Source organism: Pezoporus flaviventris, unplaced genomic scaffold, assembly GCF_033815535.1.
Source record: "Pezoporus flaviventris isolate CSIRO_AGI_PZ_B2104156 unplaced genomic scaffold, CSIRO_AGI_Pfla_v1 ptg000029l, whole genome shotgun sequence".
Classification (NCBI taxonomy): Eukaryota; Metazoa; Chordata; class Aves; order Psittaciformes; family Psittacidae; genus Pezoporus; species Pezoporus flaviventris.
Window position 1 is genome coordinate 13,703,080 of NW_026892577.1, and position 18,483 is coordinate 13,721,562.

At 40.1% G+C, this 18,483-nt stretch overlaps 1 protein-coding gene and 1 long non-coding RNA gene across 15 annotated transcripts in view; one reads left to right on the forward strand and one right to left on the reverse strand.

The window, feature by feature from the left end:
• The window catches only part of EXOC6 (exocyst complex component 6), a 92,845-nt gene extending 74,733 nt beyond the window's left edge, over positions 1 to 18,112 (forward strand). For 7 of the 14 annotated variants that reach the window (XM_061459097.1, XM_061459101.1, XM_061459100.1 and 4 more), the window contains 3 exons: positions 16,035 to 16,147; positions 16,518 to 16,529; positions 16,983 to 18,112. In XM_061459097.1, coding sequence (XP_061315081.1) covers positions 16,035 to 16,147; positions 16,518 to 16,529; positions 16,983 to 17,115 — 258 coding nt within the window. In that variant the 3' untranslated portion in view covers positions 17,116 to 18,112. The remainder of the gene's footprint in view (positions 1 to 16,034; positions 16,148 to 16,517; positions 16,530 to 16,982) is intronic. The other 7 variants (XM_061459098.1, XM_061459103.1, XM_061459102.1 and 4 more) reach the window with 2 other exon arrangements.
• The window catches only part of LOC133272236 (uncharacterized), a 346,583-nt gene that overhangs the window by 271,661 nt on the left and 56,439 nt on the right, over positions 1 to 18,483 (reverse strand). The window lies entirely within an intron of this gene.

Consider the following 18,483-nt stretch of genomic DNA (forward strand, 5'->3'; position numbering starts at 1 on the left):
CTTGGGCTAGACACTAAATTTCTTCAGTAATTGGCATGGTATGTATATGGAAGATTATTCATGAAGCAGTCATTTCCAAGGATGTTATGAGTGAAGGCACTGGTGAAGGTTTTATTCTTTTGCTGAAGGACCTTTTGGTAGAAAAGTTTCAGAAGGTTCACTTTCAGATAATTTCTCAATTCACAGGTCTCTTGCTTGAGTTAGAAAAAACTGATCCATGTGCCTACCATATTTGCAAACTCCTGCTCATGATTTCTTTGGATCACTTATATGCATCCCATTCAGTGGAAGTTACTTAGTGGTATGAAGTTCCTCTATAGTTTTCTTCTGCTAGCAGTTTTGCTTTCTATGTGATCCTCGCCTTTATCTTTGTCACGTCAGAAATGATGTAAATACAAGGAAGGAAGATTTGGGTGCCTGACTTTCCTGAAGTTTGTGAATACATTCTATCAAGCTGTTCTCTTCCTGCTGATAGCCAGTTGCTGCAGGATCTCTACCATTGTGTCTGGGCCCTTCTGTAGCCCTGAGCTGATGGATGGAGTTCAGTTTTGGAGCCCCCAGCTCCACAGGACTTCCTCTGAATCCTGTGAGTGGTGTGTGGTTCCTATTGAAAAACACAAAAGAAGAAATTATTGTTTTCCTTCAAGTTACTTGTTATTTATATGCTCTTAACATCTATGAGTCCTAGTCTCCCCATCAGGGAGCCATGGGACTGGTAACTGCATTAGCATATTCAATAATTTCTGCCCCAAAATTGCTTGTAACCTCCAGCCTTAGCTAAACTGGTAGTATTACTGGTATGTAGTATGTATCAGGCAACACTTCTAGCCCCTTGACTCTACAGATTTGCCTTCATTATTTTTTCAGTTGTATCAATCAAGATTTCTTCTGTAAATTAGCTGTCCATCATAGGCAGCAGGCAGAATATCCCATTTTTTTTCATTTTGCTAGTTTTTCCTGTGGAAAAGAAAGGTAGTCCATCTCTTTTTTGGAAGTCACGACAGGACAATTGTAAAATCCAGTAAAATCCAAGGAATAATTTACAAGAAAACAGGAATTGTTCTTTGCTTCAGAGCAATAACAACGTAAAGAAGGAATTTAATATAACAAGCAGTTTAGTATAACAAGCAGTTGAGTGAGTGAAATGTAGTTAATGAATTTTTATCCATTTAGATCATAGAATCTTAAAAAAAAAAAAAGAACATATCTTCAAAAGTGTTTGTACAATATGTACCATAATGTGACACTGATCTTCAGCTGGGTGTTTTAGCATTGCAGAAATACAAATAAAAGCTATTTTCCAGACTGACTACTTCAGGTCAGTCAGTCAAATCTGGGAGATGGAACCTTCAAATTTTCTTTCTGTTAGTACAAAGATACTAACAGCTGGCAAAAGAAATAATTGTTTCATACTGTTATGTAAATAATTGTTTTCTGAATGAACTAATAGTACAATGAGCAATATGACTGAACTAGCATCTTCTTAGGCACAGTTTTATATTATACTGGCTTATACCATGCTAATGTATATGGGAGTGTCAGTTTTGGAGCAATTTGTCATCTTACAAGTTGCACTGTTTAAAAGAATATTGAAATAACAAGTAAAGTTTACATAGAAGATTCACGCATAGGTTATGTTTTAGAACCTAAAGGAAAACTCCTGGAAAAGACTTTCCCTAGTGCATTAGTAGCAAAGAAGCTGTGCAACTTAGAAGACCTTTCAATCATAGAAAGAGTGGTGGTGGTAAAAAAATGAATGAATAAGAACAGGAATGCAAAGAAATGTGGGGAAAAAAAGTAAAAATATGAGTAGATGGAAGAAATAGATTATGGGAAGAAAAGAAGAACTTGAAGATACGGGACGAAAGACATAAAAAAGTTCCGTTCCTATCTGTAAACGTACTTCGTTGTTCTAATCCTTCTGTTTCTACATTTATAATTTCCCATGGTTTATGGTAAGAGTAATTAAGAACATTCCTTTTTTAAGCAGTAGAAATTTTAAGAGATGCTTTTACCCAAAGAGAAGAAAGGACAGTTAATGGTGTATGAAGTCCCTGAAACAACTGGGTTGCCTTATTCCCAGGAGAGCACAAGCTTTCCTGGTTTTCACAGTGTGCCTCCAGGAAATCGTTCCAGGAGGACACACAATTAGCCAACACTCTTCCAAAGTGCACAGTGTAACATGATGCAGTTAAACCAGAGGACAGTTTTCCTCTTTTGACCCTGTGTCAAGCATGTCAGTTGAGTAGCTTACCTGAGATCTGCAAGAGAACTTTGGCCATCAGGTATTTTCCCATAGAAAGGAATATGCAGTAGTAGATACACAAAAAATGCAATTTTAAAACCTGATTTATTTTTGAGAACTAACAGAAAAAGTGCTGAGCCAGCCTTTGCAAGTGGGACAGCTCAGTGCATTCAGATTCTCCTTTCTTTTTGCCAGACTAAAGTTTAAATAAAAATCTTTGCCCTTGCTTAGGATGTATGAGAAGGATATTAAAATTGGCTCTTTCATTTTGAGCACTAGCAACATATTGAGCCCTGTGGAAGGATAGATTTCATAATATCATTGAAATGCACATTCAAATGGTAGCTTTGGGAATGGTAATATGTTCAGTATAGAGACTAAGTCTTGTGTCCGTAGACACAGAGGATAGTTTTGAAAGTTCACAGCAAAACAGAAAAATACTGAATAATTCCTAGACAGAAACACACAGGTAATTGGGGGAACACGGGGAACCTGTGTAACTGGTAGATTAGAAAGGCAGAAGCTGAAAACTCAAATGACAGTGTAAAACAGTCCCTGTAACTTAATTAAATAAAACCAATAATGCGATTTAAACTTCTTTGAGTTAAAATTACTTTAATAAGGGTGTTAATTACTAGAGGATTAACACTGCTTACATGTGATAATAGATGTGGTCAGTCAATAAAGGGTGAGAATAATGTTCGTTTAAGAAGCAAAAGAATCTAGCACGGGATTACTCACCAGAGAGGGATAACATTTCAAAGTGGCAAGTAAAATCAGAGGAAGAGGTTTTCAAATTGCAGGAGGCATTAGAGACTGAATTGTGCTGTCGTTACTCAGCAGAAGTTTGACATATATTGGGATCTGTTGGAGCTAAAACTTGAAGAGCAGTGATTACAAATGACATATTACTAGTTCGGAATTATTCTGTTTTGCAGAGCACTGTAACAAATAATGTTTCAGATAAAACATTTTCGGAAAATACTGTCACTTGAGAAGTGAGGAGAAAAAGCATGTTCTAAAGGAAAAAGATCGACTTCTAAGGAGAATAATTTCTTGAAGACATGTTTATTAGAAAAGACGTTAAGGAGAAAGGGCTTTCCTTAATATGTCTGCAAACATAGCAGCAGGCAAAGAAAGAAGTTTTGCAGAAAGCCAACAAAAAACAAATTCTGGGTTATCTGTGTTTCTTGTTAGTGCAACTTAATGGGCTCAGAAGCCTCTGTTAAACCAAATTGTCTAGACAAGAAAAACAAGAACAAGTCTAAGAATTTTGTATGGGCTGAAGTATTTGATAAAACGTTTTTAGAGTCATGTGATAGAATAAATGTGGAAGTAAACGTCTTCTAGTAGCTGAAGAAAAAAAGTGAATGTTGTCTGGGAAAGAATACAAAACTTTGTTTAGTGATTTTGGCTTTGCTTTTAACTTGTCTATATTTACATTCCTGAGCTACCAGTTGTGGAATTCCTTGTCCAGTGGTTCCCAGGTCTAGCATAGCTTTCCCTAAGAGATATTACTTCATCTGCTATGAAGGGTGGTTATGCAGCCATACCCTGAATGCACTACTTTGGAAGAAATAACTATCTGTTTACAGTAAACTCATGATGGGCACATCTGTAAGTGTCTGTGCCTTATGGATTGCATTGGATTTTTGTTTCTGGATGCAAACAAAATGATGCTGTTTTCTGGCCTGTTATGTGTTTGATTTCAGTGGCTTTCCACGTATCCTAACTTGCCACCTAAGATCAGCTGAGATACTTTATTGAGCAGTTACTGTATTTGTGTCTGCTTCCAGCAGAGGCTTTTCGGAGAGATGCCTTGTGAATAAAATACTGAGGCCTTTGATGACCACCTAAGAGAAGAATCAGGAGCACCAAGATGCTGCTTTTTATATTTTAGATCTGCAGCTTTTTTTGAGAAGCACTCAAATCTTAAAACTAAACCAAAGAAACCAGTCACAGATTGAAAAACAATTAGATTGTTGTGTTGAATCAGACTGTTCAGTTGTGTTGAATCAAACTCTTTTCCCTTACCTGTAGAGCTCCAGGTTACCTCAGTGGAGATGACGTGTTTCATAGTGCATCATGGACCTCTGTGGAAACCAAATGCTGCAGATTCAAGAGGCACTTAGAAATCTTATAGACCTGATGCATATCCTCCTGTTAGATTGGAAGCTTCAATCTCTGTAACAATGTAATTTTAGTATATTTCTTAGATATAGTTTCCTCAGGTGTTTGGTCTAAGTAAGAATATGACAAGAAATAACTGGAAAGCTAGAAGAAGAAAATACCTTGTTCTACCACTGAATTGCTAGTTCCCAGTCACGAGGTTGGCAGCTTCTTGGGTTAGTTCTGTGAGCTGCAGATTCACACAAAGAGCTGAAGTCTTTGCCTCTTCTGTGAGCACAAGGCTGATGCTGTGGAGCTCTGCCATATTTGCTTGTCTTCCCATAGGCATCGATTTACATTTGCATGCCAGGGCCGTGTATCTAAACCTCCTTCCTTCAATCCTAGATGTAATCAGACTGAAATTTAAACTTCGCGTTGTAGTTGTGCTTGGGCAGACCACTACAGATGTTTAATTCTAGGGTACGGCAGCCTGACTTTATAGATTAGATATGCACGTATACAGGGACAGTTTGGATTAATGAGTTCAAACTAGCATTTGTCAAATAATGACTTTTCATGGTATCACCTCTGGTGAGACCGCATGCATCTAGAATTACTCACCTGGATACTGCTAAATACAAGTGGGACAAGAGTGTTCGATTCCAAAGCACAGTATGGAAGTTGAAGTGGACATGTTTTGTTTAAATTTTACTCCATTAGATGATTTGTAACTAGTCCCACCTTCTCTAAACCAGAGAAGGTGGCTAAAGTCTAATTTTAACATTAGATTTTGAAATTTTTTGAAATTTTTGCATGTGTCTGTTTAGTGAAACACTTCAAATGGATTTTTAAAGAAAGGATTGAGATAAATAATACAGTTCTAATCTCCAAGAAACTTATTTTAAGGTACTGGACATATCAAGTGCTATTTATAGCATTATTTCATAGATGAACAAACAGTTTAAAGCAAGCCAGTTATAACTCTCATGCAGCTGAAAGACCTGCTTATAGAGAATTTATGTTTAAATAAACTACACTGTAAAAATTGCCTCTTCAGTTAATAATGGTTTGGGTAAATGTCAGTGTTTAAGGACTACTGGCAAACCTGTGCCTAAAAAAACAAACCAAAACAAAAACAGAAGTCAAATGAAAAGGACAAATTTAACTATACTATCTTAAATGCTTCATAATCTTAACAGCTGAAAATTGTATTTTCAAAGTCTCATTCAGGTTAGAGGCAGATGCCCTGTTTTGGGGGGCTGCACTTGTCACCCCTGCATGCCGTTTGAGCATGTATGCCTTCGCATCAGAACCTCAAAGCCAGGAAAAAAGAGGTGAATGGCCTGGCCATTGCATAATACGCAATTTTTAATCCACACAAGTTTTACCATTGACATAGTTTTATGCTTTGTCTAAAGGGACTTTGTGTACAGGCTAACGGGCTTGACAGGAACAACTTGGCCGGAGCCCGTGCCCTCTGAAGCCTGACTGTCTGCCAGGCTCCAGCTTTTCAAACTCTTCCCTGTTTCTAGACTCAAAAGACAGTTCTTTTGCTGCTAGTCCAACTTATTCTTTAATGATGAAGAGCAACACACTTTATTATAAATATTTGCACTGTAATTAAATCTTCTTTGAAGAGGAATTACTTATTGCTATATTGTGTATTGCACAGGGTCTAGCTATTTATGTTTTGCTTCAGTGACTATTGTTCAGTGACTTTCTTAGATGTTACATCTTGAGCTGCTTGAAGTGTTAATGGTATTTGTAAAAATTATATGTTGGGAGTGGTTTTCTGGTTATGGTAACAGCAACAAGCTTGCTCATGTGACTTCAACAACAAGCATTTTAGTTGTAGGCAGGCCTAAGTTTATTTGAAGTGCAAAGAATAATAATAGAAAATGTATTTGGGCTTGTTTATGAATATAACAAGACGAGGCATCTCTCAGAGTGTACCTCAAGGTCTGGATTTTAGGAACGAAGTCTGCCTTTTGGAAGAATTTAGGTTATAAAGGATTTATTTGAATACAAATAACTTGTTTTTTCTTAGCATAACAATTCCCAGTGGTTCAGCTGTCATAACCTTTGAGTTTACACATTGTACTTTTATGAATGTGTTAAAGATTGTATCCCGATGTTCAAGATAGTGGCAGATACGGTTTTCACTTATAAATTTGAAACAGATGGAAGCATCTACATATAAAACTGTTTCATTCCTGTGAGCATGTAAATGTCCCAAATTTAGGCACAATTTCTAAATGCATAGCGACTTAAAAAAAAAAAAAAAAAAAAGCATGTTTTAATGCAGTGGCTTAAAAACTGAAGGACACTGCCTTTCTAACACAAACTATCCTTCCTTTGAAAATCCAGAGCTCAGTTTTCAAAGCATTGCCTAGGAATAGGAATTTAGCCTGCGACCCCCATTGACACTAGTGGGAATTGCATAGCTAAGTCTCCGTAACATCACTTTGAAAACGCATTTGTTATACCAATCCAAAAAAAGGGTAGCATAAACTATAGGGAGACATTCACAGATCAAGAGATCAATTTACACTTTGAAATACAAGACCAGTGTGTGTTATTCCAGTCATGTGATCAGTAGGGGGGATTTTAAAATTCACCACATTCACAAAATAAATCACCAGGAGTAAATAAAACAAAATATTTTGGCAAGTGGCAGGCAGACTTGCTAACCAGGCTAACAAGATATTTGTCAGCAGTGACAAACACCTACTGATTAAGTGATAATTGCATTTGGTTGGTAGGGTGTTATTCTACAGTCAGAGCAAATGACTTCTTTTTTTTTTCCTTGTAAGCTAGGCTTGCATATCTATATTTTAAATACTGCTGTTACTCTGGGACCAGGAAATGTTTAGAGTGAACAAGACTCGTCTTTGTCCAGTTCTGATTCTGGTCCTTCTCGTTTTAGTTCCAATCTAGTCAGTGCTTTCATAAAGTGAGCTCGCTTTAATAAATAGGGAGATAATGTAACGTTTGGTGAACTCATGGGAGTGTTAACTTCATGTTAATGCCGGGGGTGGGTGGGGGGGGGGGGGTGTTAATTCGTTGGAAGTAGTGTATACCTGTGCAATGTATATTCATGCGTACTTGTGCATGAAACGTAAGCAGAGACTAAAAAGAAAGTGGGTAAAAAGAAAGTGTTGTCGTTGTGTAGCTGTGTTACTGCAGTGCTTACAAGTCCCAGTTGTGGACTATGGACCCATTATGTTGGGCAGGGTATAAATAAGTGTTTTAACAAAAGGAAGACAGTGCTGCCTCAAATTTCACAAACCGATGAAATTATAGCTCCATTGAAAGGTTAACATTATGTCAGGAATTATGAAACGACAGTGATTCTGGTTGACAAGGCTTCCTCTTGGGTCATCAAACCCATTTGTTGTTCTGAATATGAGGTGTGGTGTATAGGTACAGTGTGCGCTCCTTGGGCCGGGAAATGCTGAAGAGTTGAAGATTGTGAGTGGCTTATGTGAGTTTACTCACATAAGTATCTAACAAACACTGTTTAAAATTAAAAAGTCCCTTCCATCTTTGGAGATTTTCACTGCAGAAACACCAATAAAAATAGCAATAATTGAAATAGGAATGTATTTGCTATTCTTTTATCTTAATTACTTAACTGATACATAGCTAACAACAGTCACAGGCACTTTTTTCTAGGTCAAAAGCCACGCATCCTCAAGGGAAAAATTGTTATGTTCTGCACTCTCCTAAGAAAAGATTGGTGTAGCTTGCAGTTGTATATGCTTGGCACTGTTCATTCCCCAGAAGAGTTCACCAGTATTCTAAGCTTTGGGATTTTTTTAATTAAAGAGGTCAAAATCCATTATATCAAAATTTCAAAGAATTTACCAATTAGCTGTAGTCTGTGATGCCCAGCAGGTGGCTTTTATACTATTAAAGGGAGATTGTTTCCATGTCTGATCAAAGCAAAAGCAAAACAAAGAAAAATATAGAATATTTTGGCATACACAGTGCAAGCCACACGCTGTGTAAGTTGTAGGTGAAAATTGTACGTGGGAGACTGTCATACCACTTCAATAAAAAACGGTATGTATTTTTGCACTGTTCCTCATGAGGATTTTGATAATTTCTCAATCTGTTTAGATTACTGATTATCTGAGATTAGACAGTTTGCTATTTCCTAAAATGAAGATTTTAGCATTTTCTTATTTGAAAATAAAAATAAAAATGCACAATTAAGTAGATTAATGAATTTGCTAGAAGTGGAATTAGAAAAAGCTGAGTGTGCTGGAATGTTGCAAGATGGAAAGAAGTTCCAATTTGCACTTTTCAATGAATCTAAACTTCCCTGATTTTTGCCTACTTAAAAGAATGTTTGTGACCTTTTGACCCTTTTGTTATCCCTTACTCAGAAAGGCCTTTATTCTGTAAGGCTTAGGTATAAAAAAATAAAAAGAGCGTTAATGGCATAACAGTCCTTTCTGATCACTCTGTGTAAGATGTTTATGCAAAGTGTCAATAGAAGCAATTGGCCTAACAGTGTGACAACCTGCTTTGCTTGGAAATGGGCTAATCTCCTGTTTGGGTTATCCAGAGGTCAGGTAAGGATTTCTTTTTTTGCACTCCCTGTAGTGCATGGGTACATAACCTGCAAACACTACAGGGCGGAAATCAGATGCAACTGAGCCCAAGAATGCCTCAAAACTTTTTTTTTTTCTTTTTTTTAAATTTTTTTTTTATTTTATTCTTTCCCTTTTTGCTTTTCTTGATTATTTTTTTTTCCTCTGCTTTATTTTAATTTTTTGCTTCCTGGTCTCATCCCAGAGATTCTACTTGAGCATATAACACATAACGGTGGCAGGGGCTCTACCAATTTCAATATCTGCTGCTTCACTTTGGTGGTTGTTTTGTTTTGTTCTTTCCAAGCGGACATCATCCCACTCTTTTTTGAAGTTCAAGTAGAAACCTACTTTAAATCTCAGTTTTTGAGGGCTGCCCCTGTTGCCCTATCACAGCAGGCTGGAACTCAATAAGCGCTCAGGCAAGCATAGCGGACCAGGCAATGGGCTTTGGCGGGCTGCATGCTGTGAACTCCTGCCTTACTGAATCAGCTTCTGTGTGTTTTTATAACTGTCTTTTTTTTTCCCTGTTAATTATGCCTCAAGGCTGTGGAAAGACAGCATTTATCTGTTTCAACAGACTAAGCAGCAAGTGTTCTGACATGTTTATCAGGCAAATTGTACCTGACAAAAGGTAATTACACATGCAATCAAGTCCAGAAGTAACTGGGTGATTAGGGGTTAATAAACTGGTTAGCATCAGAAATATTCAGCTTGTGAGTAAGGAGAGTGGGCCAGAAGGACATAACCAACAGCCATACGTTAAAAGAGTTACCTTCCTTTTGATGGCATATTTAACTTTGCAGAAAGGTAAGCAGGATATCAAGTGTACAAATCCTGGTTTTTAGCTCCAGCTTCTGAATCACTGGTGCCTATTGTACAACCAAAGCTATTTGCTGACACTCTTGCTACTTCGGAAGAGATAACGGCACCATTCCAATTTGCACTAAGCTACCTTGATAATTTACAATTAGCTTTTTTGTAGTATAACCAACAGAATTGGTATTGTCTAATGGACTCTGCCCCCATTTCCATCTGCAAAGCCCTCATCTCCTCCTTCTGTCTCTGCTGCTGTTGACTCTGTGCATAGCTAATTCCCAAAGTTCTGTTCTCTTCCAAGATTATTCCTGACAGTTGCCCAAAAGTAGAAAGGAAGAGGCATCTGTATGATATTTGAGGATGTGACAAGAGGCTCAAACAGTATTGACAGGGCCGGATGGTCTATTCCAGCAGTTCCCAGTGCACAAAATTCTCACGTAATTACAAGATGGCCTAAATACATCCAGACTACGGCTGAGCTGCTCAGGATTTAGGTAATGTAACACAAAGCTTTACTGAGCAATGACTATCAGTACTTTCTACCCAACCATGGCTGTATTGCCTATATACTGGGAAAAAGCAAGAATACTGATGTTGAAGAATAGGTGCAAGTGTCCTATTTGAAACTAAAATTTGGTTCCTAAAATCTTAAGAACTTTTTCCTCCCTGTAGCATCAATATTGTAATGTTTTGGGTTATCCAAAGCTGTTAGCTATTAAGGTCTTAAAGTAGGTCCTTTTAACCAAAAAATAACGCAGTATATTTTACAATAAATTCATTGTATTTAAAATTAAAGTATCCTAATTAAAAATAGCAGTTATCTGCATAATGTAAGAGATTACTATAGCCTTTTATGTAAATATATATAAAACCTTTTTTTTTTTTCAGGTGGTGGGTTTTTTAGTAGAAAGAGCTAATGTTAGACATAAAAGGCATTTAGAAAACACATGGAATTGAACAAAAAGTTAGAAAATCAAAGTATTGTAGGGCGCAATTCAAAATACAAGTGCAGAACAGCAACTAGTAACTTGTTATCTATAATGTTACACGTATGTCTGTGACTAATAATGTGATGGTTTGAAAAGGCAACAGTATTTCATATACAGTAAAAGGAATCTGCAGTGCTCTGATCATCAGCACTGGTGGTTCCAAGATGTTGGATAAAAGTTCCCCTTCTATCACACCTTTAAAAGAGGAAAATCCTCTAAATAAAGCAGAAGTGTCTATCCTGTCTACCCTCTCTCTCCTGTAATTGTAAGTGGGCAGTCTACTGGACTCTCTATCTGGTGTACTAGAGAGAATAAAGCTTATTCCTTTTTTTTGGTGGTTTATTTTGGTTTGGTTTGGTTTGGTTTGGTTTTTTTGTAATGACTCATACCAGGTACACACACTTCGCTGCGAATTATTCCTGGTCAGAAAGGTTACCCTTGCTCCTAGGAAAGCATTTTATGCTTCATTATAAAATTCTCAGGTATAGCATTGCCTGTCTTTACTTATTCTTACTTTTCATGGTTGTTATGGGATAAAGAGAGTACAACAGTGCCATTGTTCTTGCACAGTAGAGTACATATCTACTTTATTAGGTGTTTCACAGTATTTTAGCTGCATGATAAGCTGGTTCTGACAGAGCACACTCAGATGGCTCCTTAGGTGGGGCTGAGTGGCTGACTAAGAGTCTGCACTGCCTCCAGACTCTGAGAGTAGCAGGAGAAATTGCCTTTCTGGCTGGTTTGAGGTATTTTCCCATACATGTTAACTTTGGAAAGATGTATGTGCAAAAGAAATTTTTCTTATTGTAATTTCAAGGCAAACAATGCACATTCTAACCTCGATGAATTCACAGCCTGCAGTTCCAGCATGAGGGCTACACTTAATGGATTTTGTCTGATTTTACAGGCAGGAAAATATTTATTGCCAGGACCTGCTCTGTGCATTCATTTCTCTTGCTACAGTGCATGTTAGTGTGGACCATTCCTTGTTAGACAATGCACCTCATTCTCAGTTACTGTTTTGATAATAGCAATAGTCTTAGTGGATACAATAGTAGTATGGAAATGTTACTTTAATTTGGCCTTTCATAAGTTGATTTTAGTTGCCACAACATGAACTGCTGTCACAGAACCAGCAAATTCTCCTGTACTTCATGCTTCACAACTGAGAAGCTGTGGGGCAAGCTCACCTAAACTTACATCTCCTAAATATTTTTTGTTTGGTTGGGTTTTTTTTTAATTGTATCTGATAGTTTTTTTTTTTTTTGCAAAATGAATGCGTTTATGACTAGGCTTGCCCTTGGTACAATTTCTCTTTTTCCATGTTAGTAGTAATCATGGTATTTAAAACTGCAGAGATTTACAACCTTCTTTTATTTCAGTGGAACTTACATTGCTGTAGTATGAGTCACCTCAGCATGTCAAGCCAAATCCACGAAGTATTTTCATTATATCTTCACCTTGAGTACCGTGTAACATTACCAAAGGCTGTACTCTCTCCTTGTGGTTTTGCACACACCTAGTCTCTGTCACATTATAAGATCATTTTAATATGCATCTTTCTTTGAATTAAAATACAGCAAAAATATAAGGAAAATGTTTTATTTTTGTTTTCTTCTCTATTAAAGAGCTGGCCAAGTTTTCATTATGAAGTTCATATAGCTATCTTTTTCCATTAATTAGAAATCCAGACATTTTGCATCTTCATGTTCTTCTCTTTTTTCAATATCTTTATAGATAAATTTCAGGATAACTTTATCCTTTACTAAAAAGCATTTACTAAATGATTAGGTAGGCCAGTGCTTCATTATCAGCTTTGTCTTTCCAACAGTATGTTCAAATCACATGAAGTAGCCCAAATATTTTTCTGCATCTTTGAATGGATAGGGGCTCTCTTCCTGACTATATGACTATGGCCAGGACACTTTAATAGAGTTCTTTTATATAAGGAAGAGAAATTCAAGTGCTTCATTTCAGTAAGGCACACCTGTTTGTAGCAAAAATCAGAAAGAAATGGAATAGCAGCAGTCAAAGCAGACTGCAGATCAATGAAGGTGAATTTGGGGTTGTGCTCCCAGGAAGCTTTGTATGGGTAAATGGAGGTTATTTCCCACATATGTGTGATGGTCCTTGGACCAGTAGATCATTTCTGCTAGGCTGTCCTTGCTGCTGCTGACTGCTCGCCATCCTGCTCACCTTGCAAAGTGCCTGCATTGACTGTACATCTGCCAAGTGCCAAGTCAGATGCAGGTGGTATGAATGGCCAGGACACAGATCCGAAGAGCTGCACACTGGGCAGCTCTTGTCCACCCACAGCATACAGTACATGCTGTCAAAGCCCATTACATGCAGCAGTATGCGACAGTGCAGACCTGCAGCTGTGAGGAGGACAAAACACAGAATGTGTAATTCTGCACAGCAGCAGTCCAGTCTCCAGCAGTGTTTGCTGCTCCTTGTCCCATTTGCTGCAGCAGCAGGGCACGTTTGTCACACTGCAGCTCCTGAACATGTGTGCAGAAAGAGGGAAGGCAGCTATAATTGAATGGCATGTGTCATTTGATTGCATGTCTCTTGTCCTTTGTTTTACCTGCAGCATGTCATGACGGCTGCTGTAACTTAGATTTATTGCATGAGGCTGGTTGTTTGTAGCTCTTTGACCAAGTGTGGAGCAGGGAAGAGTCTCTGGGTACAACGTGCTTGCCAGTAATGTCCCTCAGGGTGCTCACTTTTCAGAGCCAGGATTGTATTGGAATGCACAGAATATACTTCATGTTCTCTTGGGACATTGTGTTGAAGAGCGAGAGTCCATGGTCTGTTTAGAGCCCTACATAACTACCTGTGCTTGGTCAGGTGACAAATGAGATGTAATCTTCCACCCCAGCCACCACTGTCATTGAGATGTCCCAGAGCCATGACACAATCAGATGGTTGATTCAAGCATTGGAAGTATGGTTTGAAAATTCCTCATATGATATTGGCAAGAAAGTTCCTTTAAACTTGTCAGCGCTGTAATTGTATCAGACATCAACGGCTTGGGGCTGCATGTTGTTAACAGGGTACAGAGCTTTGGGGTTGCTTAGGATTTACCCAGAATCCTCAATTTCAGTGTTACAATAGGGATAAGAAATAAAATCTTTTGCCTTTGTTTCGCTGAGGACAGCTGCTGCAGGAGTATTGGCATGGTCCTTGCTTAAGTGCCGTCTTCCACATGGAGCCCATGACAAGTGATGTTGTAATTAGTAGTAATTTATGAATACATTCTATTTGCTTCTCTGTAAGACAGAGGGAGCATGAAATCTCTAGATTATATAGTCTGGATTCACTTTGTGTTGTGCATCTGCCTGGCCTATCTTCCCACTCTTTTGATCACGCTTTTGAATGTATCATACAGCCTCTATGAGGACTGGGCACTACCCACTGTTGTAACACAGGTAATAAGAAGTGATGGTAACATACAGCAGCAACTAAGGCTGTGGGTTTCACAGATGCCACTAATTCCTGAGTTATCAGAGCCTTCTCAAGTCTGTTTGCTTAGTGACTAAATGCATGTAGTCTTTAGCCTAGCAGGAGAATTGATGGTGCCCATCCTGAGAAAATGCTTTGTGAGAAGGAATCATTTGCATTTGACCTTGATGGCTATCATGAATATGTAGTCAGTAGAAAGTGCAATAGCCTTGTTGCTTTTTATAAACCTTCTGCCCATACGAGATAGTTAAATATAAAATCTAGATGTCACTGAGGTTTGTAATGGTCCCTGGGGACTTTGGAATGCCAGCAGTAACTCTCAGAGGTCTGTTAGGTCTGTTATAAAGCCAGGAAATGTTACTGTGTGTTAATAAAAGGCTATACTACAAATATGGAAGGTGTAATTAATTAGAAAATAATTTATTTAAATTAGACACTTTATTTGAAAATAAGAAAAGGGTTAGGAAATGGAAAAATTGAAGGAGAGGCATATAAATTTGAAGCTGTGAAGATCAGATATATACTTGTATTTTGTAATTAAGTTGGTGTTACAATTTTGGGGGTGAGCATTACTGGAGAGCTGTGACCTTTTCCCAGACTGAGGAGCCTGAGTAAGGCGAGGCTCTCAGAGATTCAGTCCTTTTCTTAGCGTAGCCTGAGAAGTCAGAGGAGTGGGTGCCTGCTGCAGCTATGCTTACCAGAGCAGGGGCTGCTCCTGTTGTGTCCTGGCTGTAACAGCTGTGCGCTGGCTTAGCAGAAGCAAATGTTTGAAGTGGACAGGATTCCTTATTTAAACAGAAAAATGGTACAACTTGCATCAGTCTGTTATCTTCCTTAAAGTAGTTTTGTTATGGAAAATCCTGTTCCAGCCCACTTTTCCAAGCGATGTAGCATTACTGATGTAGCCTCTGGGCAAGCAGGGGCTTTGGATTACGCTGAGGACCCAGCTCAGCAGAGCAGCCAGGGACGCTGTGAGCCATGGCAAAGTGTTGCTAATGGTTCCACATGCTTACCTTAACAGTATGTCTGGCTAACACAGCGCAGCCTGAGAACAAGCCCACTTTAGCCCTCAGCAGCAGGACAAGGCCAGGCATCAGATGGGAGGGAAGCTGGGACACCCGCCATTAACGTTAATAGGAGTTGGCCCTGCCAGCCTGGGCTCCCACCAAGCAGAGCTGCCTGTATGTGCCCCAGGCAACCTGAGCACGGTGCCCAGTGGTGCCTGGCCTGCACCCTGTGATGGCAAGGGGGAATTAGACATTGAGGGCTGTGAGGGTGCTGGCTGCTGGAGGTTAGGTATCACATCCACTTATACAAGCAGACTGTTCAATAGAACAGCAGCTCTGAGAGGGTGAGTTAAAGGCCTGATTCAAAACTGCAGCACTGTGATTGGAGGCTTTTTGTTTCCCCATTTAAGCATTTGGGGTTGGTTTGTGCCAGGTGTGCCAGGATCTTGGTCTGAGTCATGGGGATCAGTCACCATGGAGAGTGCAGCAGGAGCTGTTTAATTCACTTAGCTGAGACTACCTGCACCTCTGGTTTAAATTACTGTGAGCAGCAATAGGCACGAGTATCCCCTTCTTGCTCCCCACGGTAAAGCAAGCTTCTAAAACACTCAAGCCTGAAGCCATTAGCATCCCTGCCTAGGGCCGGACCTGCACAACCGCCTCCCAGCGCACGGAGGGAGGCGGGAGGGCGTTAAAGAAGAAAACGGGCAGGTGAAGGGGCTGTCGACCGGGCCCGGACTAGGCGGGAGCCTCCTTCCCGCAGAGCCACTTGGCGGTCCCTCACCCGCTTCTCCCCACGCAGCTCCTGGACCTCTTCATGGTGTGGGACTGGTCCACCTACCTGGCTGACTACGGGCAGGCCACCTCCAAATACCTGCGGGTCAACCCCAGCACGGCCCTCACGCTCTTGGAGAAGTAAGTGCCTGGCCTGGGTACGAGTGTCGGCGCGGCGGGCGCGGGGCCGGGGCAGCCTGCCCGCCTTCAGGGAGCTGCGGCCAGAGCCCGGCGGCAGCGCGTCGCTGTCCGGTGCCGGGGCTCCGGTAGCAGGTCGCGGCTGCCCGAGTTGCCGCTTCGGGGAACGGAAGTGCGGGAGGTTCGCGGTGGTAAAAAGCCGGTGCGAGCTTTTTCGGCTGGCTCGGGTCGGGGGGCAGGGTGTGGGAGGTGCGTTGCAGCCGGCCGAGTGTCAACCTGCCTTTAAAACCTGCATCCAGATATGGAGTGGTTTAAAGGCATTTTCTAACGGTGTTTTCTCTTCTCTCCTGCCTGCGGTGAATGTGTTTTTCAGAGTTCACAGAGGGTACGTATCGCCTATCCTGTTACACAAATATTGTTGCTTCAGTTTATTCTGTTTCCCGAATTTCGTTTTAAAATTCATTGGTGCGGGAGATCAGCAACACCGATAATCGGGTAATTTGTTGGCGAACAAAACATGCCGTTTGCTGAGTCTGAACTTACCGTGGAATCAGATGAGACTCAAGGGTTTGCTTTTCTCTGAACGCAGTTGGTAGGGTCGGTTTCCTGCCGAAGTTGTATTTGCTTAATATTTGTGAAGTAATATTTGTTAATACGAGTTCCGCATTGCGGAAGTTTAATTTAAGAACACACAGATAACAGGTTTTGTAATCTTTTTGTTCGTATTAGCAGAAAGATCAAAAGAGGAACAAAAATAAATCTATTTAAGTAGCTGGATTTTTCCTTTTCAAATTATGTTTCCAACGTCTCTGTGTCGTTTGCTTTTTTATTTCTGCAGAATGAAAGACTCCAGCAAAAAGAACAATATTTTTGCTCAGTTCAGGAAGAACGACCGTGACAAGCAGAAGCTAATAGAGACTGTAGTAAAGCAACTTAGGAGTTTAGTGAACGGTATGTCCCAGCACACATAGGCCTATTACATCGACTGTTTCTCATCATGCCAAGACATATTTCTTAGCCACTGTTTCTACCAAACAATTAACTATATCAGTTGATATACCTTAGTTTGACCAAGCAAAAGAAAAATGCAGTCAATGGCTTGTACATGGAGTCTTCAGCAAACAATCTTTGTACGTATTTTTAATGGATTGAATACTATTTTGTATATTGTAAACAAATGGTGAAAAATGAGACTGTACAATAAACCCCAGCTCAATTGTATTGTACATGGAACAGCTGAACTGTAAATACATTATTTAAATATCCACAGCCATGGTGTCCAAAATTTTGCTTTGAGTAGAAATTATTTGAGAAACGATCTCTTAGTTGCTGTTTTCTGGATGAATCCTAATTTAATGTTTTTCAAGGACTGAGATACTTGCATTTCAGATGCTGCCTATGGTTTCCCTGCATTAAATGTATATTAGCCTTAAAGTGATTGAACATAATTTTGTATACCAGGTTTTGTAGTCTGGAGGTATGAAAAAATCATCTGATTTTTAGTACCTTTGAAAACTACCTGAGAACTAAACTTAATATTTATTTAGCATTAGGGTTTATAGGCTTTGTTCTCCAAAAGGGTTTAATCTTAAGGTTGTGAATGTAAATAACCATTTGAGTTCTTTATTATGTGACATTTTGGTTTGGGTTTGTTCCTCAGGGTTACTATTTCTAACTGTACTTTTGTAAGATCCAGGGTTATTTCCCAAGGTTGCAGTAAGGAATAGGTTTGCCACTGCTGGTTTCGTGCTGCATCTGTTTATCAGTACATGCTTTCTACCGCCAGACCCATCCCAGTGATCAGCATTTCGTCCCACTGCCGGTCTCTTTGCACTGTCCCCTCCTGGCTATTTTAGACAACAAGAGAATGTCTGACAAATACAAACCAAATGGAACATGTAAAAATAATGTACATTTTCGCTGTATTTTTAAGTTATTGACGGTCTAAATACAGTAATATAAACCTCACCCGTACTCCTGTTTAATTTCTGGAACGCACCTCAGAGCCGATTTCGTTGGAACCTGTACAGGTCCCGACTCTTTGGTGATGTACCCCCGGGGCAGGAGGGCGAGGCAGCCCTGACAGGGGGGTGTGGGCCGGGGGAGAACGGGCTGCAGGATTCCCGGCCGGGGGAGAACGGGCTGCCGGGGAGGGGCGGCGACGGCGCCCGTGGAGCGGGGCTGGGACGCTCCCCGGTCGCGGGAGCCCGGAACGGGGCTCGGTGCCTCCGCCGGGCGGCGGGAGGGGCCGGCCCGAGTGGGCTCCCCAGGGGACGCGGGGCGGAGGGGAAACCCTGCACCGAGGGCGCTCCGTCCTGCCGTGAGGCTGGCGCTGGCTG